The 25,557-nt window shown below is 39.2% G+C and overlaps 1 protein-coding gene across 6 annotated transcripts; it reads right to left on the bottom strand.

The window, feature by feature from the left end:
* Positions 1 to 442: 442 nt before the first annotated feature.
* Positions 443 to 21,556, bottom strand: impg1b (interphotoreceptor matrix proteoglycan 1b). 6 transcript variants are annotated; one of them, XM_023393797.2, is made up of 18 exons: positions 20,886 to 21,556; positions 17,017 to 17,232; positions 15,663 to 15,829; positions 15,522 to 15,550; positions 15,318 to 15,352; positions 15,141 to 15,187; positions 14,875 to 15,024; positions 12,700 to 12,758; positions 12,208 to 12,407; positions 11,704 to 12,105; positions 10,052 to 10,707; positions 9,543 to 9,632; positions 4,173 to 4,392; positions 3,535 to 3,745; positions 2,646 to 2,831; positions 2,347 to 2,530; positions 1,725 to 1,808; positions 443 to 1,097 (listed from the first exon to the last, which is right to left on the bottom strand). In XM_023393797.2, exons 1-18 carry the CDS (start codon positions 20,950 to 20,952, stop codon positions 1,014 to 1,016), a joined length of 3,087 nt encoding a protein of 1,028 aa, XP_023249565.1. In that variant the 5' UTR covers positions 20,953 to 21,556; the 3' UTR covers positions 443 to 1,013. The 6 variants fall into 6 exon arrangements, 5 of the variants coding, with proteins under 5 accessions (XP_023249565.1, XP_023249568.1, XP_023249570.1 ...); XR_015436268.1 differs by lacking the exon at positions 2,347 to 2,530 and adding an exon at positions 1,441 to 1,459 and having other exon boundaries at positions 1,044 to 1,097; XM_023393800.2 differs by lacking the exon at positions 9,543 to 9,632.
* Between the last annotated feature and the right edge of the window lie 4,001 nt (positions 21,557 to 25,557).

Genomic DNA, 25,557 nt, shown 5'->3' with positions numbered 1-25,557 from the left:
TGTTTTTTTCTTGCCAAGTTACTGTCGATAATTCACATAAGCACATGAGATAAGTTAGTAACATAGCTGTAAGTGGCCAGTGCTCTGTAAATGGATCCGACATCCTAATGCTAATAGCAGCTAACGAGATTAGTGTGTAGATTAATTAAACAACAAAGCCTAATGTACTGCTGGTGTCGTCACTGAGCTGAGGCTTGCTCCAGTTAAGTCAACTGGATAAAAACAGACTTAAGGGCCCCTTCAGTGAATATTTTAAGTCACAGATATTTTTGGTAACCAACACTAATAAACAGTAAGTGGACATGTCCTTAACCCACATATATGGTTGATGTCAGCTTCAGTCTCACCAGTAAATATTTTTAATTTTTCACACCTCGCTCAAATAGACATGCCCAACAAGCTTTGAGTTTTCAAAAAACAAATGAAACATCAACATTTTTAATGCAAAAAATATTTTATTTTTTGCTTTTAAATGTAAAATGTGTAAAAAATCCCAAAGACAAATGATTAGTGGTAAAACTTGTTTTGAACAGGACAAACTGACGGACATACAGTACAGCAGCCAGTATTTCTATACACAATATGTCATGACCAAAGTCAACAGCTTATACATTCATTCTCTTTTTGGGACACAATGTTAAAGAATAGCATTAAAACAAACAACGTTGTACAGTCTAAAGTTAAGATACCACCATGTGTATCAGTTTGTAAATAATAAATACCTCATTGTGAGGAAAGAACAACCTTTGCCAAGGGTATACAGGAAATGTTCCTACCATTCAATATTTAAAATAAATATTAAGTTCCACTTTTAAACAACCTAAGTCCACCTTAACATCCATAGCTCTCTGTCTAACAAGACACTTTCATCACTATGAACAAATAATCTCAACCACTGGTCTACTGTACTTGCATCTGTGCATGCATCCCATATACAGTTTTAACAGCAACTTCAGTCCTCTACTCCTCATGTTCGGCTCTGTGTGGCCATGTTGGCTTCTCCTCAGGTGTCATCAAAGAACTGTTACTTCAAAACATTCGTTATCTGATGCCCTTAAGAGACAACATGTTCTGTATTCATTTGGCAGTCGCCACGTCTACAGGAGAGAGAGGGGACAGTGATTCATCTTTTAAGGAGCCATTTTCCAAAAAGGGCAACAACAGAATACCCTTGTAAGTATCTACAAGTTACTGTCATTGTATAAATCAATCAAGAGGAAGTAGTTTTTATTACTCTAAGTACACTGCAGAGGCATTGATCAACACAAGTCGTGCACTGGTCTTATTTGGAAATCATCTGAAGGTTAGAATTTCATACTTTTTTCTATAATTTATTTTGCATTATAATATAGTAGTTCTTTACATGCACAAAACTCAACAATGATTTGGTTTGTGAGCGAAAAAAAAAATCAGCAAGGGAAGCATGCAAGGAGGTTTTACCTTTGTATGCATCATAGAGCTGTAAAATATTTGATGTGAAGGTTACTAACCACACTGTCTTAGAGCATAAGATAAAATCCTGTTTATGGACCACATTCAGTATCTAAAGTGTGAACAGGATATCACTTCAAAAGTATTGTATGTCTTACAAAACCTTAGTTTTACATAGCACATTTCCTCAATGAGTTCACTATAGCACTCAAAATACCTAAGCTTCCTTCAAGGTTACACTTTTAGGTTAGACTTTCAATGCATGACATCAAGGTTCAGTCTCCGGCACTCACCTCATTGTGCGGTATGCAGTGATGAAAGTCCACCATCTCTGAGACTAACTTTTCTGATCTTGTTGTGTAGAGTTGTCTGGGGATCTACGGAGACAGACAGTAGACAGGCTCAGTGTTCGCTGTGTGCTTCATTAATATATTATAGCTCCAGAGACACCTCAAGTAGAAAAATCAGATGCAATGCAAATGAAAGCAAGCAGTATACTCTACTACATGAGACTATACCTACAACTACTTCTGCGCAGTCTGTTGTTTGACTTGGCACAAAGAATCGTCAGTGTTGTGGGTGCTGTGTACCTTAAACTGTCTAAACTGTGTTTGATTCTGCGGATCAAAGCTGCTGAGGAACTACTGAAGGTACATGGGGACCCTGATCCACATTTAATTACCATTAAAGCCACAGTGAACAGTTTCAAAGACACTTCCTCAACAGACACTTTGTCAACTTTGATGGTGAATTTCAAATTCTGAACACAAAAAACAAAGATAATTGTGATAAGAGCAATGTGAACTTTTCTGATAATTTGCAGATTTTGTTAGAGCGTATTAGTTTATATTAGTTGACAGTTTTTGGTTAGTTATTTAGTAGGTTTAGTCGTTTGTGCTGCACAGCACAGTATACCTCAATACTCAGATGTATATTTTCAATTGAGGCAAAATGTTCTTGCTCAGACTGTTGGGATTGGGAAGAAGCCGAACTTGAAGAACATGGCAATGTGGACACCTGAGTTAAGACACCATCATCATTCTCAAATACTGGGTTCACCCTCAAAGTATTCTCAAAGGCATAGGGAGCAAGGGTGTGCCTACAATGTAAAGGAGATGAGGCGGTGAATGAAAATGCTTTTAAAACAAAAAGGAAACATCCTTTGAATGACAGAAACACTTAAAAACGTGTGCAAAAAAAGGGCTCATACTTACACCAAAGTTACAGCTTTTCTGGTCTTTATACATTTCTTGTTAATGAAAATCAAAATGCCAATGATGGCACAAACAAAGCAGAGACTTCCCACAAGGCAGGTTATAATTAGCGGAGGGTCTACCGGCATCGACACCAGCTCATTGCAGTGCTCTCCATGGTAGTGCCAGTATTTACCTACAGGGCATCTGAAAGAGATGAGGAAATATATATAGGTTAGAGCAATGCATCCTATATACTGTAAACCAAAATAAAATGAGTTTCACTTTGTCTGCTGTTTGCACATATTTCATAAGAAATGCTGAAGTATCTTAAATAAATACCTCAATAAATATGTCAATGGTGTAGCCATAAATAGACCCAGTGAAAAATAAATAACTATATAGTATAGTATATATAATAATAACTTTTCTAATGAAATAACTGAATGACCACCAATTTCAACTGTAAACCGGGAATGAAATTAAAAACACACTGAAGCAGCATATGAAAGTCCACTTTGATGAGTTAGTTTCAGATATGTCATTAATCAGTACATTAGCTAGACTAGCTCGCTGATCTCACTGTTTTCTTCTTTTTGGTACATTTGAGAAAAGTCTGACAACTAAGATTTAAGCGTTGGCTGCTAAACAGGAACAATAATAGAAAGAAACTATTAGATGCACATTATCTTCTCCACAGCATCAATACAGTATTTGCTTCATCTTGAACTTCTGGGTGAGATAACATAGCTCAAGTATGCACGTTTCTCAGCAAATCTTGGATGTACCAAAAAAAAGGATTTGAAAAAGTGCCTGCTTGCGCTCGCATCTGCATTACAACACAATAAAGAAAGAGATGAGATGTTGTCATGTTGTTTGTGTTCTCTTTCATTTGTCAGCTGCTGTGTACCTGCAGGTGGCTCCATGCCCAGGGATTATTTCGCACAGGCCTCCGTTGAGACAATAGTTTGGCTGCAAAGTGCAGGTGCTCTGACACGGCAGGCCGTTCTCGGTGCTGTAGCCTGGATCACACAGACACTCTGCCTCCTCGGTCCAACTGTTTACCACGCAGCGTGAAAACTCATTGCAGGCCAGGAACTTACAGGGGTCTGCTTGGTCAGCTGAAACCAACAGAGAGGAGAGAGGAAAGGGAAGAGAAGAAGCAGATGAGAAGAGAGAGGTAGAAGAAATACACCAGAGAGGTGATAGCTCATTAACATTAATGCACGTCTCTCTCGGTCTACAGATTCAGAGGGGAAATAAAAGGCCATTTTGATTGATGTGAATGTAGGTATCTGTTTTCAGTAAGGTCCACTAAATGAGGTCACAAACAGTCATGAACTCGTCCAAGCAAAAAGATTTATACAGCACCTCACCCACACTGCAAGAGACAGCAGAGTGAGGAGGCATGTTGTGTCTGATCTTGTAGCATGAATGAGCATAAGAGCAGATTATATTTTTTTTTCTGGATGAGGTGTCCACATCCTGTCATCACATCTTCCACGATTGCCATATTTCATTCACACAAAATGAGCAAGGACATTTCACCTGGTTCCACTTCCAAGGAGCGACTGTCAATCTCGATGTCAAGCCGTTTAGATGCTGCATTACAGAAGTCTTCGAGCACACAGTGCACAGCTTCTGTGACATTATATGGTACAGGCTTGTCCAGTTTCATCCTGCTGTTTACCACGACACTGCCGTTCCTGAAGTTTAGAATTTCCAGCTGCTTAAATCCAGTCAAATTGGACTGAAGATATGGCAGAAGCTGTGGGGAATGAGAGGGAGAGCAAATTAATTTCTTAGGGAAATTAAAAAGTCCTGTTTCACCAATTTACTCAACTACTCCTTTTCAAGTTTTTCTAGATGTTCTGAAGTATCTCATTTAAAAAGCATAGTTTTCTGTGCAGTTAGTAATCAGTGAGAAAAAGGTCTTGACTTGCAGCAGGAACGTGGAATATAGTGTTCCTGGGAACCAAGATTGATTTCATTTTATGGGATGAAAGATGAGTCATTCTTGATCCTAGGAGGACTAAGATTTTAAGACTCTTGGATATTTAAAGTAGGTGAATGAAATTATGTCCGATTCATGTCCATGTCAAGAGTCGGTGAAGATCTGTGTCCTCCTCCTCAGAAGACCAGGGGAGCAAGGATCACATTGACAGGACTGAGTTTGTCATAGTACAGCTTATTTTAAATTATTCAGGTCACATTTTAAAGTGTGAATGCTATGAATAGTTCACAATTAAATTTTGATGCAAGCATGAAATTTCTGCCATTACTGTGTTGACTGTGTAATTAGATCCAGAACAATATTAGGGTTAGGTTTATAAACATTAGTATAAGAACACAGAACATGTTAATTCTAGTCACGGAAGAGTCAGAGAACACATGATGAAGAGATCAGACACTTGCAAAGACTTGCAAGACAACAAAGCTATCTCAAGTCAAAGACATCTATAATATATGCTGTTTGGTGGAGGCTTTATCTCAATATATATGCAATATTGCTATGTCAAGTGTCTCTGCATAACCCCACCAACACTGCCCTACGAAGTCAAAACAGTAATGATATAGTTGCTCAAAAATAAGTGCATATTAGAATCTTTGACATTTTAACATCTGTTTTCCCATAGAAAAATTATTATACCAAAGAAATTTGCAAGTTTGGGGGGCGGGGGGGCGGGCGGGGGGTAAAGGTAAAAACCGAACTGCAGTGATAATCTGGCTATAGACTAGCTGATCAGATAACATTAGCTAATGCCAATTTACCCCCTATTTCCTTCCCGTTTCCTGTAATTCAAAAATCTGTTTTGATACGTTAACATCTTAGTAATTGAGTTTGCTTTACCACATATATAAGGCAACAGCAAAATCTAATCATTATGGAGGACAAAAGTTCACCAGATAAGCTAGTCTGGCTAAAAGTTAACTAGCCTAGCTTAGCAGAGTAGCATTTACTGCCCCTGGAATTGGCATGGTTTGAGCTAACTCCACCTTTTAATCACAATAATGTAATGTATCTAAAGACTGAGATAAAGATAAAGACTCCTAATAACCATATTAATCAAATTAAGGTTTTCCAATTTATATAGGCTATATGTTTAGCTGAGAAACTTCAAACCCTATTTTCTCAACATTGCTCTTTGTGCGGTTACTGCTCTCTGTCACAGCATCACCAACACCTACAAAAACATCTGTTCCGTAAAAACACATCTAACCACTCACATAACTCACTTAGAACATTGTTGCATTTAAAAATTTTCCCTCAGACTCAGACTTGCAGCTCGGATAATTGAGGAGCCAATCTATTAGGTCTATGGACTTGGACTGATGACAGTGGTGATATTTAGACGGGGAGGAAGTCAACCAGCTCAAGTAATGGACCTGCATCAATGTTCATCGATCTGAACCACTCTCCTCCCAACCAATTCATGTTCACTCCAGACGAGGCAAACATCAAACCACTGCAGTGTGAGAGGGGGAGATTACGATGCTTTAGCTGGCCTGGCTGTCGAGCGGGAGATAAGAGGCCTTAAAGAGCTCTGCTCTGATCGGGTTACTTATCACTGGCAGACACTTTACTGAGGGGTAGGTCCCTATAGCTAATAGTCTCTGAAAGAAGAGTACGAGATTGTCCAACATCCAGAACAAATGGGCAACAGGGTGCTGTACAACTGGACACACAGCTAGCTTTTTGGTCATCCATTTGTCTCAATGCAGAATGTCATTTTATACATGTACACTGTAGATTAGATACCAATCTGTGGCTCTATTGCCTTCCACACAAGGTCAAAGCCGAGTCCTTTCACAACAAACCTCAGTACAGTCTGTACTATCGACTAAGGAACCGTAAACATTCTGTTCCTTTGCCGCCTATATACACTAGACTTTTGTAAAGAAATACATTCAGCATAGAACAAATACAGCCATAACTTCATACTTTGACACAATCACATTTGCCTCTCAGAGGTTACACTTGTATCTACTGGTTCTTGTTTTGGAAAACCCAGCGAAACATCCCTTCTCCGATGCCAAAAAATTAAAAAAGTCACAAGGAATATTACACTGCCATGAAAATGTTTCTGATTTACTGGAGCAAATAAAGTCATTCCAACCTCCATGTCCAAATTTATTGGTTGCTTCACAAACCAGTAGGTACAGGAGTAATGGTGGAGTGTGGCAGAGGAGAACAGGAAGGCTGAAAGCTACAGTATCATAAAGTGTCCAATATCCAGAGAAACATTACATGTTTCATTATGTCCATTTAAATGGGCTGCGTAATGTATATTTGGCATCTCTTACTCATAGTTCCTGCTATTTTTTAGTGGTTTATAAACCATCTAGGACCAGTTTGAAATATTTGTTTCAAAAAGTGTCCCATCTCTACTAAATAGCCCATTTAAAGGAAGATATCTTAATGGGAAACTGACTAAAGACAATATATGGTAAAATACTTACCAGTTCAATCAGCTGACCACATTAGTTTTGCCAGGAACTTAAATAGATTGATTAATGAGGAGAACTGCAGAAACCACGGTTTGGGCAACCATTAAAGATTGGAGATGGAGTGTTATTTGTTATTGCTTTGTATTATTGTATGTCATAAATATCTGTGTATGCTATGTAATTTCTGTCTGTGCATCCCTACCTCTTTATATCTCCTGCGCCAGTGAACACAAAGATTTTGTCTATATCTGGTATAAAGAAATTGTCTAATAATTAATTATGACCCATTCTGTTCAAGAATACAAAATTAAAACAGATCCAATTCATGGCACGAATCATCAAACCTACATCTTTTCACATTCTTGTCTAATACTATAATAAATACGTGAACATCTTCTGAGAGAGTATTAAGATATAATACATTATTAGCCATTTATCTTAACCCTGAAGGCTTATCACTAAGAAAACTGTAAGCCCACCTTCCCTAGTAGCTCACATTCCCTCTGCTCCTTGGCATTGCAGCAAACAGACAATACAATTTTTATCTATGAACCTCCTCAATTTAAGGCTCAGGCATTCACATAACACAGAGTGGAGGGCACCTCTTAACAAGCCTAAAAATGCATCCTCTCTAACCTCGGGGTAAACCTTGAGACTAAATAAACATGTCAAGAGATGCTTCTTTGTTTGATGTAAGCTAATAGGTGCAGGTTTAAAGAGAATATGTACATTGCATTTACACATAACTGTTCTAAAACAAAATGACCTAAACCAATCAGTGATCTATTTTGTTTAATTGCCTTAGTTGCCTGTAGCAGTACATAAATACAGTATGTTTTTAATACCAGGTAACCCACACGTTAACACTGCTGCAACACGCATACAGATGTCCGCACAAACCTGACTGATGTCGCACTAAGCAGATTGGAACCATTAATAGCACAATGTGTGTGGTGCTGGAACTGACCAGAATTACTTAAAGCTTCTTACCATCAGTCACAAACCAATGACTAAGGCAGACCCATGTCCCATGATTCAGACTACCCAGGGCTAGTTTGCTGTCTACCACGTGTAAAGCAATATAGTTCTAGGAAGATAAAATGCATAAACCTGCATTAATTAATGCACTCATTCACTGAAAGTTTATCTTTAAGGCTTACAACATGCACAAACACACTGGTCAGATCTGTAACACACACATATGGGCAACATGTAGCCTGCAAAAATAAATTCTCGATTTTGTCGGTGAGAAACTAACTGGCCTAACTTGACTTCACTTTTCCCCTACATACTTCATTTCTCATTTTCAAAGAGAAAACTGTAAGAAGCATACACTGTACACATATACACACAGATTTAGCCAAAACAACAGACAGACAGATAATAATCAGTGCAAGTTATATAATTATACAAAGCAGCTTTGACACGCAGAAACTCTTTAGTATATCACACCAGAGAGCTTGTCTGTACAAAGAAATGACAAGTTGTTTTGCTCAAAATGTTAATCTTTAAAAAGGAATAATTCAATGTTTTTGGGAATCCGCTTATTAGTTAAATGAGAAAACTGACACACCTCTTATATCCTTTAGCTAAATATGAGGCTGCTAGCAAGTGACTAGTTAGCCTAGCTGGGTAAAGAGACTGGAAACAAGGAGAAACAGCTATATATTGTTTAATTCATACAAAACCAAAGTTAACTTTTGGGTAGAGCGAGGATAGTTGTGTTTTACCCTGTTTTCAGTCCTTATGCTAAACTGAGCTAACTGACTGCTGGCCACCTAAACAGGCACATATATAGTACACACCCACAGCACACACTGCTGGTTGATAGCTATCATACAGGCAACGTTTGTGTGTGGTACATACTGTCTGGGGTGAATAAATACATTCTGCAAAAACAATCCAGCTGTCAAATTTGTGCATAATGCAAGCCAAAGATTCACATAACTTTCTGTTTGAACACACCATAACCAGAATAAAAAGATTTTACACAATGCTGAACTATTCATTTAGATGGTTTTAAATGTTTAGTTTTGTTGGTTCTATTAATACATTTCACTCAGAACTCACAGAAGTCTCTTTTGTGTTAATATTCAACAACAAAAATCCCTTGCAGACAAATCTTACAAAATGACACTCTTAGAAATCAATCAAACAGAATCTAAACAGTGCCTGAAAAAAGCCAAAACTTTAGCACAATTCAAAGAGTTAAGGCAAAACACACAAAAACAATCTTAACAATATTGGAACCCAATTCACACACAAAACCACAAAAAGCAACGGCATGAAGCAAACCTAATATCTAAAGCGAAGCCGAAAACTAAAGCTGAGTATTTTAGAAAGGTTAGAAATGTTAGGTGCTTTCAGATTGTTCGATACTGCATTTCAGAAAGGTTAGTTAAGAAATAGAAAGGTCACGCTCTCTCTGAGGCATTGGAGATGTAGTTCCAATATGGAAAAAAAAAATACCGGTATGGAGGCTAAAGTCGTCTGTCTCCTAAGCCCAGATTTACTGGAAGCTCCAGGGTTTGGCGAGTTTCTGGACCCAGAGTGCTGTGTCTAAGTGAAACAGAATAATTTGACCAGTTTTTTCGTTATACTGTTGACACAATGGCTCCTCTGATATTAAAACATTTGCAGAATTGATCAAGAATTTGGCGATTGGTTAAAGCCTTGTCACACTTTACAACACTTACACACGTAAAAATATAAATTTGTCATAATTTACTGTTACTGTCAGAATTAACAAACAGCTGTGAGGATAAGGCACATCCTCATTTGTGCAGGACAGCAATATTTAGATTAAGCACCAACTGGGGGCTACTCTAAAATGTCCTTGCATTTGCTAAAATATCACGTAAAACGTAAATATAGAACAAATGTACTTTTATCACATATTTCAGCTTGGGCTACAAAAGCAAGTATGAGAATGAAACATGGAGAAGCATGATATCCAGCACAAAAGCATGTGTACCTACCAGCTCGAGAAAGGTATTCTCCAGTGATTTATACTCCGGGGAGCTCTTGTTGAACAGGTCATCAGAAAACATCATGTTAGTGACCCTCAAGCTAAAGAAAACCACTAACTCTTTGCTCTTGTCCACTGCGGCCATCAGAGGGGTGCTGGCTTGTCTCATGGCTGGTGCAGCTGTGGATTCGTACGGGCGTTCATCAGACTCTGAAGGGAATCCACCACCGCTCTCTTCCTCCAGAGGCTCGGTCACCTCTGCCTCCGTCCCGTTCTGACTTGGTCCTACCTCCTCTTGAATGTTGGAGTTCTCAGCAGTAAGGTCCGTTGAGACCAAGGTAATTCCGCTGTGCCCTCCAGGAGACTCATCTCTGTCTTCAGGGGCTTCGCCGCTCTCTACAGGAGATGGCAAAGGCTGCACATCTGTTTCTGGTTCAATGCCTTGGACTGTATCCTCATGAGGTGATGGTGTGGAGACTGGGACTGAAGCTTCTGTGAGAGTTATCTGCATAACTGTAGGATCTGTTGACTCCGGTACATCAAGGTTAACCTCACCAGGTTTATCACTCCTCACTTCCTCAGGTTGGGAATCTGAAGTTGCCAGGGGAATGTCCTCGTTCTGTGGCTCTGGATGTTCTTCATTGACCCCATCAGCTGGATCAGGTTCTTGTAAAATAAAACATATCATGAAAGAGGTTTTATAAGCAGAGGGAGTTACTTTGTGTATGAAACAAATACACCGGTACACTAACTGTTATGTACAGGTATGACTGCAACATAGACACTACACTCATGCATCATGTTCTACTGCAATTTTATGGCTTAGGTTTAGGTTTTTCACATAGACTCTGTACAGTGTTGTTGCTGTTGTTGACCTAATTCACCTCTGCTGCCATTATTCTATGACTTCATGTTAAAAACACACTACAGTTACCGGTTTTCTTTCCATGAGCTAGATGGGAGGATCAATGCTACTTTCATGTCGGTTCATCAAGTATGGAGTTAGAGACAGGAAGCAATTAGCCTAGCTTAACAAACAAGCTGGGAACAGGGAATGATTCCCGGTTTCCTCGTCCCAAAGTCTATGGGGTTTTTTAAATGGATTTTTGGTTAGATGACACAGGCTCAAGGCATTTTCACTATTTATTCTTTGACATAAAATACGTCAGTAAATACCCTTAATAAACGTCTTAATAAAGGTGGTCACTAACAAGTGGCTAAATAAGACTACAGAGATTAAACATCACCGCGATGAACACAAAACATTGCCAGTTTTCGAACTATTACTAACTTCCTTTCACTTTGTGAAAAATATTTTTTTCCACCACCCAGTAAGTGTGGATCATTTGTAATCAAATAAAAAGCTATGGCAAGAAATAAATAAACAAATAAATGGCAATATAGTTCAGTTTAAGGTAAATTAGTAACCTTATCCTTACCTTATCCCTCCCACCTCTTTCCCATCATCAGCAGAATCAAAACTCAGAAACCAAACAATGAGTGTAAAGCTGGAAAACTTTACACCATAATCTAATTTTTGGTTGATCGATAAAGATTCTTTGAATTGCCTCTCCTGAATGAACTTCAAGATCCTGCTTAAAGACAAGATTTCACCTGAAGTAGCCTTATCGTCTGTCACCTGTTCTTCAGGTTCAGCCTCACCTCCATCATCTTGTTCGGTTGGTGTAATTTCCTTCAACTCCGGCTCTGCCTCCTTCTCTTCCTGCTGTGTGGCTGCTTCCAGTATTGTGTCTGGAGTTATAATATCATCTGCCCCTTCAGCAGAATCTTCTGTGGACTCTTCTTCTACTGCTGCCATCAAAGCAGTCTCATCAGAGACGGCAGAAGTGGCTTCTTGGAGGATGGTTGGGATAAAAGGCACAAAGGTGTGTGTTTCTGGTTTGATTGTAGAAGCTTCCAGAGAGTTTTCTATCACTGCCACTGTGGGGAAGAAACTTTGAATGGGAGTTCTGTCCTCTTTTGGATCCTTTGTGGTGTCTTCCTCAGATACTACGCTATCAACAGGGTTCAGGCCGAGCTCAGCAACTGGATAAATTGTGGTTACTGAAATGGAAAAGTTAAAACATTTATACAGCTTTAAAATCCTACTCTGAACACTCCCCTATTATTTTATATTGTTAGATACGAGTATGATAATATTCTTACCAGCCTCAAAGCTGAGTGTCTGTATGTCCAGCGGTAGTGACGGCTCCTGTTTTAAGGCCTTTGTAATAATGTATTTCAGTTTAGGAGCATTTACATCCTCGCCTGTCTCCGTCTCAGGCTCCTCAAGACCCTCAGGATCATCACTGAGCTCTGTTTCTCCATTAAAGACCACGGCGTAGCGCACAGACACATCCTCCGAGCTGATTAACACAACAAATCATGTCAGAATCCCTCAAAGCAGACAGACTTCACTGGCAATAGATGTCTACTAAGGCAGAAATGTATGAGTCATTTCCCATAAGAGAATATTTTGGGAAATGTCAGAGTTTCTCTAGAGCAATAAAACACCTCAGTAAAAGCCACTACAGTGGAAAAATATGAAAATTTTATGTTCTGGGTCTTATTTACTTGTGTTGTTTTGTCAAAATTAATCATAAATACATAACAAAATCATAGCGCCAAACCTTTAATAAAAAACTTAATGAAACTCACCGAAATCCCAGAATACGAATCTCTTTGAATCCTGGAACTTTTTCAAACACAAGAAGCATCTATACAAAGAAAAAAAAAGAGAGAGAGAAATGGGTATGAAAGAAACATGCCTATGCATGCAATACTGGGCTTTTGTCATGTCTATCTCTATATTTGGTGATTTTATGAGCTGAAGGAGTAATGTTCCCTTAAAGGATTTCAAAAGCATTCTGCACATTTGGTCAACTTAAAAATCTTCTAAAAACCAATTACACTAAAAGAAAAAAAGAAATGCATTGTTACAAAAATTGAGGTCCATAATTCAAACAGGAAAATAAAGCAAAAGGGGCAAAGCATGCGGGTAAGTCTTACAAGGAAAGCAATTGATCATAAGAAGCCAAAGGCCAGAACACAATAAAGGAAGCATGGATAATAAACCTATGAGAGGAAGGCTTGGGATTTGATGAGGGGATTAAGAACAGGTGTGCATGTGGGCAAAACTGCAGGGTAGGGGAGGAATTGCAAATGTTCCTAAAACTATATGTTTTATTAAAAATAAAGATTATTTCTGCTCGCAAGTTATTTAATTTGGTTACCTTAGATACGAAGTACGGCTTGCTGGGAAATCCTAACTGGACCAAGGAGCATGCTCCCTGTCATTTCTGATACATTGCGTGAGTGGACGTCAATTTTTTCCCCCTCAACGTTTGAGCAAGAAGCAAATGTTCTTCAGCAAACAGACGCAGAAGTTAAGTCGCATAATGTTTAGCAGGTCCAAACAAAAAAAAAGCGCTTAGAAGAGGAAGGACAAAAGAGAAGAGGATTGGTGTACAGCTAAAATGACGAAATTAGATGAGTCTTTTTTTTTTTTAAACTCATCATGCTTCAACTTAAGTTAATGCTAGCAATGTTGACGTGCAGCCGGAAGCTAACGTTAGCTGCAATGGCTAAACTCGCAATAGAAAACAGCAGAGACCTGGGATTTGGACTTGAGCAGTGTTGTTGATGACTTAGTTTAGCGACGGCGGATGAACTTCTAATGGGTGAGTACTGGTTTCTCTTTTTATGGAGTGGGACTAGGGATTTAGATCTATTGCAGTCTGCACCTGTCATATGTTAGAAAAAATACGCAGCTACTGTGGTCTGTGTGTATTATAACATTTGGCTGCTGTGTCGTTGATGATGAAGGATGAATTCTGGAAAGGCAACTGCTTGTGTGATCAGGTGTCTTTCATGTTTGATAGTTGGAGAAAGGCTGTGGTGGTTTGAGTCCAGGGCAGGCTGGTAGAGTAGAGTTGATCAATTTGACAGGAAGGCTGCTGTTGCCCAATATGCTGATCAAAGGCTAGTTTGCAGGATGAGAGTTGCCTGATGAGTATCTCCATGGTGACATAGCCTTTGTCTGCAGTGGCTGTGTGTGTCCTTGCATGTGAGCTTGTGTTTGCACTGGGGCCAATCACGATTATGTTATGCTACAGATTGGTAGTAGCCATATCAGGCACATGCAGATGCAGCTACTCTTGTTTCTTAATCTGACATCAGCAAAAGCAGCTGCTGTTGCATAGGACAAGCATTTCAATTGTGTTGTGCAAGTTTGATGCAGAGTTTCAGGAATGAACATAATCAACATTTGTGCATAGTTTGAATTTCTGTGTATTTCTGCTATGTACACTTATGGCCTCTCTGACAGCCTGCACTAACTAACTGAAGGCCAAAAAAACATTTCTCTCAATTGAAATGATATGCCAGTAGCTTTTCACTGTCAGAAGTCATTCTTAAGAGCTGTGGTCAGAGTCTCAGTCGATGCCTTCTTACTCTGAGATTATCTACATGATTAGATCTTACTATTCCAGGCTTGTGGTCATTTAGAAGTCTTATCTTAAGTCCTGTGGTTGCAACTTTAAAGCTGTTAAATCAATCAGGGTAGGTTTTACACCTGAGAATATATTTTATCATAAAAACTTTTAGCCACATTGAACTCACTGTAAGACAACTTGCATAATGAAAGTGAAAGAATGGGTTTTGTTTTGAAAGGGAAAAATAAGGTGAGAGAAATGTAGAACAAGCAAAGGCAAAGAGGTAATAAGTGGCCAATCAGCTGTTGTGTGAAATGAAGTTTAATAGAAGACACATCAGCTCAGAGAAGCATTAACATTAACATACTGTGGCACCGTAAAATCAACACTTGACTCTCACCTTATTTGTGAGCTCTCGTGTGATGTCGTTGTAATGTGGAGCCTCAGGATCACGGAGGAGCTCGCTGTATGTCGGGTCCACGATGGTGACGCTGAACTCAACAATGTACTCCTCATAGTTCTCTTTTATCATGTTGGGATTGTCTTTGGTCTGGAAAACAGAAACATTGCAGTAACGATAATGATATGTTGTGGTCCAGGTAGTAGAGTTTTAGCACATAAGAATGTGATTCTGAAAAAGGAGGTCAAAGGTGTGGACTATCTCACCACATCGGCCTCAGTTGGAAGCAGAATCAGAGGGGGTGTCCAGGTGCCTGTGATAAAAACACCAACTCACCAGTTAATTTATGAGGCTATTATATAAATTTATTGACAACAGTTAAGTTCAAAAAGTAGTGCAATTGCTTTAATTGAATAACATTGATGCATTCATGTCCAACTCACAGTCCCTTCCTGGCTCTGGGGTTCTAGTGACAAATCTGGAAAAGAAAAACAACATGGTGGAGGTGTTAATAGCTTCTCTCATGCTTCCATTGCCTCAGAAAATGAAAATACTGATAATAATTTTATATTCCTAAAGAAATGACTGTAAACACAAACGGGAAACTCACAATTAACGCAAATAGTAAGAGGGAAGTTTACACCTACCCTTCATTCTCAGTCTGCTCGGCCACTATCTGGAAATAAGAAACAGGATATCGGCTTTCACAGATTTACACTGGAGATTAACAAGAAAACAGACCTGCAGTAAAAAAAATATTGTTATAAATGTGTTTGTGCTGCACTCACTCTGGCCACCATATCCAGATGCTCCTGAGAGCTGCTAAAGTTTTGAGCCAGGTCGTCCATGCAGAGGTTTTCATGCTGACAGGTGTAAACCCACGCTCGGTACTCCTCTGAATTTGGGACCCTGTCCAAGAAGATCCGAAACGCTTCCCAGATGGCTTCCTGACAAACTGAACATAAATCACAGAACTTTTTGGATGTCTTGTTGACTTTTGTGAGAAAATATCAGATGAAATACATCACACTAACAAATAAGTATTAACATATAGAACGAGGATGGCTAGACAATGGCAACAAGGACAAAAACGACGGAAAATAGAGCATAGAAAAAAATAAATAATTGATCATAAAGACTGTTGTTGGTATTGATCTTGGCACCTCTGCCTGTGGGGAGTTTACTACAATTTAGAAATGTATAAGCTTTTAATTTCCTGCAGAGAAACCTTTCAGTGCAGCTTTAGTATGAATGTGCTGCACAAATAAGTCCACACTGCCACAATGTTGTAATATATAACAAAATGTATGTATATAATGTGATATAACTGGGACAGCACAAAACGGTAGTAAGGCCTGGCTCAGTAAATGTCAAAATGTATGTTAAAGAAACATTGACTGTTTATGGCATTCTAGTGAATATTCAAGTCATGAGCACAGAGACCCCCTCAAGCTACAGTATGTTTTGTCTGCCTATGTAGTGGAAACAAGCTCCACATTGTCCAATATCTTGATGCCTGTGGGAAATTTAATCTCTGACAAACTAATTTCTGGAGCAAATCCATTACGTCCAATACACCAAATTAATCAGCCTCATTTTAAGATCATACGCCACAGCAGCTGTCATGGAACAATTTGCATTACCAACCAATTGTAACAGTCAAGGTGTCAATCTTAGCCTCTTAAAATCATCCACAATCCATCCGTCTTGATCAAAAGATATTTGCACATAACTTCATTATATATAAGTGTTTCTCTGTGTGGCTTCCTAAACTCGGCAGTGAACAGCTTTGGTGCATCATCCAGTGGCATCACGACAATGTCACCAGGCTCAACACAAAGAAAACAAATGCTAAAAATCTTCATACAATTTAGAGAATCATATATATTTGTGAGGACTGAAATATATTTTCTTTTCCTTTCAAATTAAAACATGAAAAACATCCAAGCAGCAGCTTTTTGTTCAACTGCCAAGACGTCTCTGTCAGATTAAGTGCTTTACTCTCATTGACAGATTCCATGTTTTAGAAAAGGGGATATTGATTGCATTGCAAGATGTTCAGTCATGATTATGCATAAAGTTTAAAAAGTTCATTCACAGTATACCTTCACATCAAAGAGTAACAGTGCATCTCCTTTTTACCTCTGAGCTTGTAATAGGCGCGATGGCTGCCGATGACAGCTTTCATCGTCTCCTGGGGACACACTTTGACCCCTGTGGTGAACACCGCTGACCTCTTTGTCCGATGTCCGTCCTGCTCTGCTCTGACATTTGTAGTGTGTCTGATTGGTCTAGAAGCTTCCAGAAAGTGTCTGTATTTCACATCCCTGAGTCCAGAGAAACCGTGGTCATGAAGGTCTGCAAGAGCATTCAATGAAGTTAGAAGTTTAGGAAGAATTATTATAATGTGGCCTATTTTAATGTTTTTTTTTTTTTTTTATATACAGTATTCAGAAAATGAAATTTGACTAAACATGAAACATCTGAGCACTGTGGGAAGTAGCTGAAATTTTGTGGACTATCATGTAAGTGTGAGATTTCTCGCTCATTAGTACAGAGCGTTTGTGTGGACGACTGTTATAATTAACAGCTGATGGGTGATAATACAAAACCAAAACTGCACTCTTTGTAGTAACTGCACTGTAGTTAGTGACATAATGCACTTAAATTAAGATAAATGGTGGGGTTTGTTTCTTTGGCAGTTGCAATATAAACAGCTTCACAATTTCAATGAATATTTCAAACACAAAAATCTTGGATGTTGCCAAAGCAAAATTCTGTTTATGTAACCTAAAATTAAGTTTTTAAACATAGCAAGTGTCAAAGTGCATCTTTGTAAGCCTTACAGTGTGTATCCAGGAATCACATGCTTATAACCAGCTCACTCAGGAGTATTTGATGTGACAGATACTTAATCCAACAAGTTACATCATTGCATCTGTCTAGCCCTCTTACTGTAAATTAACTGCTGCTCTCCTTGTCATTGCTTTATAAAAAGCACCTGGCTTTGCAGTGAAAAGTGTATTTGCATGGAAGGTGACTGTCCCTATTCTGGGACCATATAACACAAAGAAATCCTCTGTGTATCCTGTTAAGTTGCAATGAGTTATTTGAGCTTTCAGTTCACTGTAGTGTAAAAACGTCTGGGCCTGAAGCTTGAATGTGCTGGTTTTCAACTTGGAAGTCATTTTGAATGCAGGGAAAGTGCACAGATGTGTAAAGAAAGTGAACGAGTGACACTCTCTTCTCCCTAAGGAACGGTTGCTGAGACGCCCTTGGGCGACTCAACTTGACCTTGCCTCACTGAAGCTGCTCAGTGACCAGCAGTGTAAGGATGAGTTTGTACTGGGCAACGTCCTTGTGCGAATGTGCAGAAATGCACGCTTGTGGATTACAGATGAAAATGGATGTGCGTGCACAAGCAAACCTTAAAGAGATTAAAATAAGAGGTGGTAGAGGTGATAACCCAGCTTTTTTTTTTAGCTGTTACTGAAAACTAATGCTGTGATATGGGTACGTTCGAGCAATAACACACACACACACGCCTGTTTCCAAAAATTATTTCACTGCACACATGATGAGAACTGCCCCAATTTTCGGATCCCCTTAGTAAAGAAAACAAGCTCAGTCACCCTGCTGAGGTATTACAGGAAGATAATTCTGCACCATTACACAAGCCGGTGTGCCAGTCAACTCTCTAACACAGTCACCCCATTGAGTAAAGCTATTTTAGAAGAAAGGCACTCATTGTGATGCCAGGTGGCAAACCTCAGAGGGCTTCTTAAGACAATAAGCCAGGATTTATGAGCCCCAAAACACAGACTGGAGGTCCAATAAGAAACTGTGCCTCCTCTGGATTAGGGAACAGAATGAAGGTTATGAAAAAATAAAAAGCAAGTGATTGTAAATAATATAATCACTGTTGTATTGGCATCAGACACGGAGCGTTTAGCTGGAGCCATCTTTTACATAAATCCTTAGCTGTGCTATCTGATCTTCAGCATGTAGCAGCAACACTGTGTGGACCAAAAACTGAACCACAAGTGACCACATAACACAGCAACAGTCCAGAGGGCGTCAAGTGAGAGGATGCTGCCAGCTTTAAGTATGTGTATTAGTATCTGCAGTGGGTGGACATAATATCACAAACACCTGTAGAAACAAGCGCAATGCAACACAAGGACGTGCAAACAAAGCCTGCAACATATTATACAAAATTGCATTTGGCTTTAAAACATTACTGAAATTTCACTATTGAATTTACTTGGCATAGAAGTTAAATTGAAAATGATCTTTGTTTTTATTTATGTTCTGATTACACAGATGACGATAAGATAGTAATGATCAATTAATTGGTTGAATGGCCGGAAGAAGGCCGGATCTCGCAAATATGATGATTTGTTTTCTCTTGTTTTTGTTCTTTACTCTGTCTTAGTAGGGGCTTTGCACTGTTGATCAAATAAAACAAGCAATTTGAAAAAGTTGCCTTGGCCTCTGCTAGTTAGTTAATTTTATATTAGAAAATAATAATCATTGTACAAGGGTTTTAATGATATGATTTAACACTGATTCGTTCTCTCTGAGCTTGTGTGTTTGTCTTGTTTAAAATGTGATGTTACAGGTAATTGTACAGTTAGTGTTGGAATGGAAACACCATGTAGCTCTGGCGCATTGTTTTCATATCGCAATTGCAAATTATGATGATTTGTGTTGTCACAGGGTTACATTTCTATGTTAACCTCATGTAGAATTTGCATTGTAATATTCTTTTCTGTTTAGACATGTTTATTCAACCCAACAACAATATGTACTAGTAGTACGAGTAGCCTTTAATAAGGAATTAGAGCTTGTTCAAAACACAGGCATTCATTGATGTTTTGCTCGAGAAAAAAAAAGAAGAAAAAAACTGTGTTAATCTCTGTATTACGCATAAATAATAACCTCTACAATGAACAATATTGTTTTCCTCGGATCCAAATTTGGCCTAACACCAAGAACATGCAAAGAATGTTTGGCTATTGATGTTGTAGCCTGTAGCATTTTGGGCAAGTATGCCCCCTGTTTAGTGTCTGCCAGGCAGACCCATTCACCAACAAACCTTCCTTTTCCAAACCTTCCAGCAGGTCAGACGGTGGCCTGACATTTAGCCAAGTCATGTGTGTTTTCACTAAAAATCACGCCACCAACACAACATTTGAATGGGTTTTGGGGAAGCTTGAAGACTGACTTGCACATGCTCAGACACGGGGGCCTGAGTGAGAGGAGGGAGTGTTAGAGCAGGCCTTAATGCCCAGAGCAGCCACAGAAAGGCCTCACAGCAGAATTACAAGCCAGAAAAGATTAGCGTCCTGCGACACTGCAAACAGAATGGCTTTTGTTTCCTTCAGGATAATGAGCTCACCCGGGCACATCACGCTGAACAAGACAACCAATGCGGACGCAAATGTTATCACTGGTGAAACGATGCTATCTTTCTCAGTGAACATCTATTATATGTCAACGCCTGTTAAATTCACAGTGAATATTCATGACCTTAAAAGTGGCTCGTTGGCTGCTTGACATTTTCTAAAAATCAATGTTTGAGAATGAGCTAGCATTTTGTAGTCTGCAGAGTTATTTCAACTGCAAAGTCACAGACACACACACACACACACACACACGCACACACTTCTAACTGGAAAACCCAGTTGTCCTTGAAGTGACTCATCAGCCCTTTAAGTCTCCTGTCATGCAGTAGAGCCTCACTGATAGAAACCTGGAGGTAGATCTTTACATCAAAAGATTTCTCATCAACTTAAACTGAAAGGAATGTAGACAGTGTCCTTTTTTCTTACTTTCAATTCTTCATGATCCATTTGTGTAAAAGAGGCGTGCAGAGATACATTATTGGCTTACTATTTTATTGACAGAAAAATGCTGTCTCAGAGTTAGATTGTTGTAATACTGAAATCTGCTGTGTTCTGCATGTACAATAGAAAAGCAATAACTAGAATCCCAGCCTGGATTCTTACCTTTGATTTGACTTGCTTGGAGGGTAAACAGACACAAAGTGAAGAATAGTCCTGACTTCAAAAGCATGATGGGCTTATTTATGTGGTTTTCAAGCCCGAAGTTGTCATTTGTAAAGAGACTCTTGCACACAACAATAAGATCCAGAACCTCTTTATCTCGAGTCCATTAGCAGAGTGCACCAGAGGAGGGAGTCCAGTCCACTCCTGTCTGTGCTCCAGCTCAGTTCCTCAGCAGCAGCTAGTTCCTGGATGCTGTTGGATCCCTGTAGACAACAGCGGTGGCTGCATGGATGGATGAGCAGAGGGAAGCAAGGGAGGGAGGAGAGGTAGAGGAAGGAGAGACAGGGAACGGATGGAATTTTGGCTCAGGAGTTTCCTTGTATGTTGTCAGTGTGACAACAGTGATGAGGTTAAAAAAGCAGGCTCCGCTTTGAGTCTAATCTCTTTACCTTCTTCTTGCTGCTTGTAATCCCTGCGGGGCCACGTGGCCACCCGGCCTCATCCTGTTAGCCACCTTCTGGACCCTCATCTGTCAGCTGAACAAACCTGGGGATCTGCCAACCAGCGCAGACCAGATAACTACTCTCCTCAGTCGCCCCAAGTTTATCACTGACGGCCAGACTCTTTGTGAGTTCCTGTCTGCCTCTACGTGTCACTGTCCGGCTGCCTAACTCTTCCTCTTATTTCTCTCGGTTAAGACTCCTTCTTCCTGGGTGCCCTGGTGGTTTTGGGTGTCAATTGAGGTCAGGATTGCAGTTTTGTTCTGTACAGTACACCCAGCTACCAGTCAAACAATGGGCCCCTTTCTTACTCTAGCTTCACAGCTATGTTCAGCCTTTAAGGCCTCTCTTTTGACTGTAAAGAGCAGTGTCCACTTTTAACCCTGCCCTTTCCTTTCGTCTGTATGTTGGCTGCTGCAGAGGCACCTGTTTGATCTACCTCCTCTGTTATTTGTGAGATGAGGGACAAATGGACCCAACAGTACTTCCTGAAGTGTTGCAGTAATTCCAGTTGCACTGTGAATAAGCCTCTTCTTCTCTGGTCGCATCCAAAATTATTTTGACTTGATAGGCACTGCTTCACAGAAAGAGGAAAAAAAACAGGATCAGGATTGTCTCCACCAATGATTCTACTCCTCTACACGTCCTCTCTTCTCTCTGCAGGTTTGGGTGTTGAGGGTGACGACTGTGTAGAAAGAAGTGGAGACAGCGGAGGCTTGTGTGGCCTTTCATATTATGGTGTATAAAGGTGGGAAGGCTCCATGTTGTTAGTCTCCACCCTCGCCTCTTCCTGTGAGGAGGATTAGCTGCCCTTGTTGGTTGTTAACAATTTGCTGCAGTAAATAAGCCTACTCAAGAGCAACATAATCCATCCTGGCAGTAATCTGAACCTTGAACTAATGATTGTTGTTGCAACTTTATAGTGACACATTTTGAAGCGGCATTAATTAGTGTTTTGCCCACTAGGGTGCACAAGTTGTCCTGGCTAACATGTTGGAAGACAATTTCCTACGTATTTCATTGAGTCACTAACTTTGGTTGTGTGCCGTTTGGTGCTGAGCAGTAGAGTACAGTGGGTTTTTTTTTTTTGTTGTTGAAAACAGCTGCCTGCTTCAGATGGGAACAATGCGAATGGGAGTGAATAAAAACAGTACAGTTGTGTGCTATAAAAACAAATAATGAGCTGAAACACACTTAAAAAAAGGTTGGTAGAGCCCAGGGCAACTGCAGAGTCAGATCATAATTATCTTTGGGTTCATCACTGCAGAGCATCTTTCACATCACACATATTAGTGCAGCTCTAACCCTTGATTATCAAAAATTAACTGAAATGGAAAGAGAGAGGTTGCTCAGTACTCCTTTCTGCTTTTCAAGCCTTTGCTGTGTGTTCATTTCTCTTTATATTGAAGAATTATTCTGCGAACTAACAGAGTAAATTCGCACAATTGCACTAAACAGCTTCCCTTATTTTTCACTGTGTTCCTGTTGACCTGTTTTGGAAACTCATTTGATTGTTAATTTCATCTTATAAAACAATCTCATTTAAGTTGTGTTACATTTAAGTTGAAACTACATTACACCCACACTGCGACTTTGTGAGGACTGCTTTTACATTTGTTGACTTTTTTACATACAAGACTTCGTAACCAAAAGGTAAATTAAATTTAAGATTAACATGAAACTATACATGTATCAACAGAGTTTAGACTGATAGTCTTTTGTACACTTTACATATGTTATATAATCAAACCTGACCATTCCAGTTTATGACCCTGACCCAAATCCATCGGGATTACGGTCAGGGTCCGAGATCAGGTAGCGGTCAAGCTTAAGTTAAAGATTTTAAAATTAACTCTGAGGATTAGGAGAAAATTTGACATTGAGCCCCAAGTGTTACTATTAAGTTAAAGTCTGAAATTAGTTGACACTAATGCAAATTCATTGTTGAATTTTAGCATCATTTATGCATAAAAGCAGCCTAATTTTGTAGCTGACTACAAAATGTACATTAATAATGTATTTTTAGTTTCACTGCATATTTATGACTCACTTTGATATTTTTCCCAAGATAAACAAATCCTTGTCAGTCTCAACCAGGATTTTATTCAGACAAGTTTGACCTTCTCCCAGTGGCTGATGACTTGAATCATTGTCCAATTACAGAGGTCAGTTTAAATTATGCAACAGAGGGAAAGTGGTACTTGCCATCTGTCAGAAAGGGTTATTTCATTAGGGACAGAGCCAGGGTGTCTCTGGCTTGCAGAGTGTGCCACAGTAAAAGACACCTCTGCTGTTAACATCCATTACCTGCAGCTCTTACAGTAAGATATGTATGTGTGCATGTGCATGCATTGTTTTATGTAATGTTTTAATCCAGAACATGTTTACATAAATAATTGGCCATTTTGATACTAAATTCAGATCATGCAACATTTGCATTTTCATTGTGTCTGAATGTCAGTGACCATCACTATTAAAGTGTCCCAGAAGTAGAACCACATATTTTTCAGCTGCTCTTCGAAGACGCAACACAGTAGGCTAACAACATTTTAATACATACGCATATAAAAACTTCTCATGCCAAAGAGATAGATAGAAAGTATACATTTTGATGATTACCATCTTGGTAATTCAGTTTGCCATAACCAAATAAGGCAGTAGTTAAATCCAAGCACAATGACTCTTGTGGAATTCATACAATTTAGTTTGATTAAGCTATGTCACATATTTATTTGTATCAAATTAGAGATTCATTTATTATTGATTCCCTTTAAGCATTCATTATAGACAGGCAGGCACTAGCAAAATAGAGCTACATTTAATCATTATGAACTGATATCAGAATTTTGTTTTTTTCCATTTTTTTATTATTATTATTATTATTATTATTATTATTATTATTATTATTATTATTATTATTATTGGCCAAGGGCACTATCTGCATATTTTAGGTCTTGGTTCTTAACCATTCTAAACAGATATAAAAATAAAGTCATTACATCTTTTGTATCTGTTACACAGTTTACACTGTCAGAAAACTTAAAAAAAAATATCTGTTTCACTGCTTCTGTAGTTACTTCTTCTCTGCCTTTTGTAGAGCAGCGAGGCACGAGATACAACATACAAAAACCTGTGTGATTCATTTCCCGTGAGGTCCCTGCTTTTAACCTTCCCTTGGAGAGCAGAGAAAGACGAGGGCCTGCGGGCTAACAGTCTAATATTAGTCATGTTTGTCGTAACACTCCTCTTTGGGAAAATCCACTCTGGGCTGATTATCAGTGTGATCCACTCCACTAGACCTGCAGCAGTGAAAGTACCATTGCCAGTGTGGAGTCTAAATGCTTGTGCCAACATCAACTCTGTGACCTGGCACTGAAGTTCATACGTGAGGATGTTCTTAGTCGTCCATAATCTGTGAAGAAGATGTGCTCATAAGTGTAGTAGCCTTTAGAATGTGTAAAGCCCTTGAACCTGTTAACACTCATTTAGACACATTTAAACAGCTGTGTGGAGAGTGACTGTTAAAGGTCAGTCCTGGCAGCATGTATTCATGGATAACCGTCAGGATGGTCAGTATGTGCACTGGCAGTAACATATCTGAGGCTGTTGTTGTTGTTGTTTTGTTTCGGCTGCTCCCATGAGGGGTCGCCACAGCAGATCACCATCCACATATTTGATTTGGCATATGGTTTAGACCAGATGCCCTTCGTTATGCAACCAGGGTTTCAGGGGAGCCAGGGATTGAGCCACCAAACCAGGAATCAGACGCCAATGTGCACAAACTAAAATACATATATATAAAAAAAACATCAAAAACAATAAAGGGGGTGTACACCCCTTCACATATTAAAATATTACCTGTCAAATCTGTACAAACATCATGTGTTTCCCATTCATGATGTTGTGCTCCAGTGATGTGTCCCAATTAGCAAAACCACCAACAGAGGGCAGCATATTTAACTGTCCCCTCAGGAGGCAAAATAACAACAGTTTGAAGTCAGTGAGAAGGAAAAGTATGTTCAGCCTCTGCAGATACACAAATAATTCAGTCATAGATATGATACATGTTTTTTCCCAAGTTACATTTTCCTATTACTCATGTCAATTATGTCTGTAGAAGTAATGAATTCTCAGTGGATGGATTATGTGAAGTTAGTAAAAGAAAATCAGAC

The sequence above is a fragment of the Seriola lalandi genome, unplaced genomic scaffold, assembly GCF_002814215.2.
Source record: "Seriola lalandi dorsalis isolate HSWRI2012SDOR001 ecotype SW California unplaced genomic scaffold, Sedor1 jcf7180002054942, whole genome shotgun sequence".
Classification (NCBI taxonomy): Eukaryota; Metazoa; Chordata; class Actinopteri; order Carangiformes; family Carangidae; genus Seriola; species Seriola lalandi.
Note: the sequence above shows the minus strand (reverse complement) of the source record. Positions and strands in the feature narration are given on the sequence as shown.

Coding starts and splice junctions, on each gene's coding strand:
- impg1b (XM_023393797.2), bottom strand. CDS start 20,952: ATGCTTTTGAAGTCAGGACTATTCTTCACTTTGTGTCTGTTTACCCTC. Junction 17,233..20,885: donor CCAAGCAAGTCAAATCAAAG/GTAAGAATCCAG, acceptor ATGCTCTTGCAG/ACCTTCATGACCACGGTTTC. Junction 9,633..10,051: donor AGAATACCTTTCTCGAGCTG/GTAGGTACACAT, acceptor TGTTTCACTTAG/ACACAGCACTCTGGGTCCAG.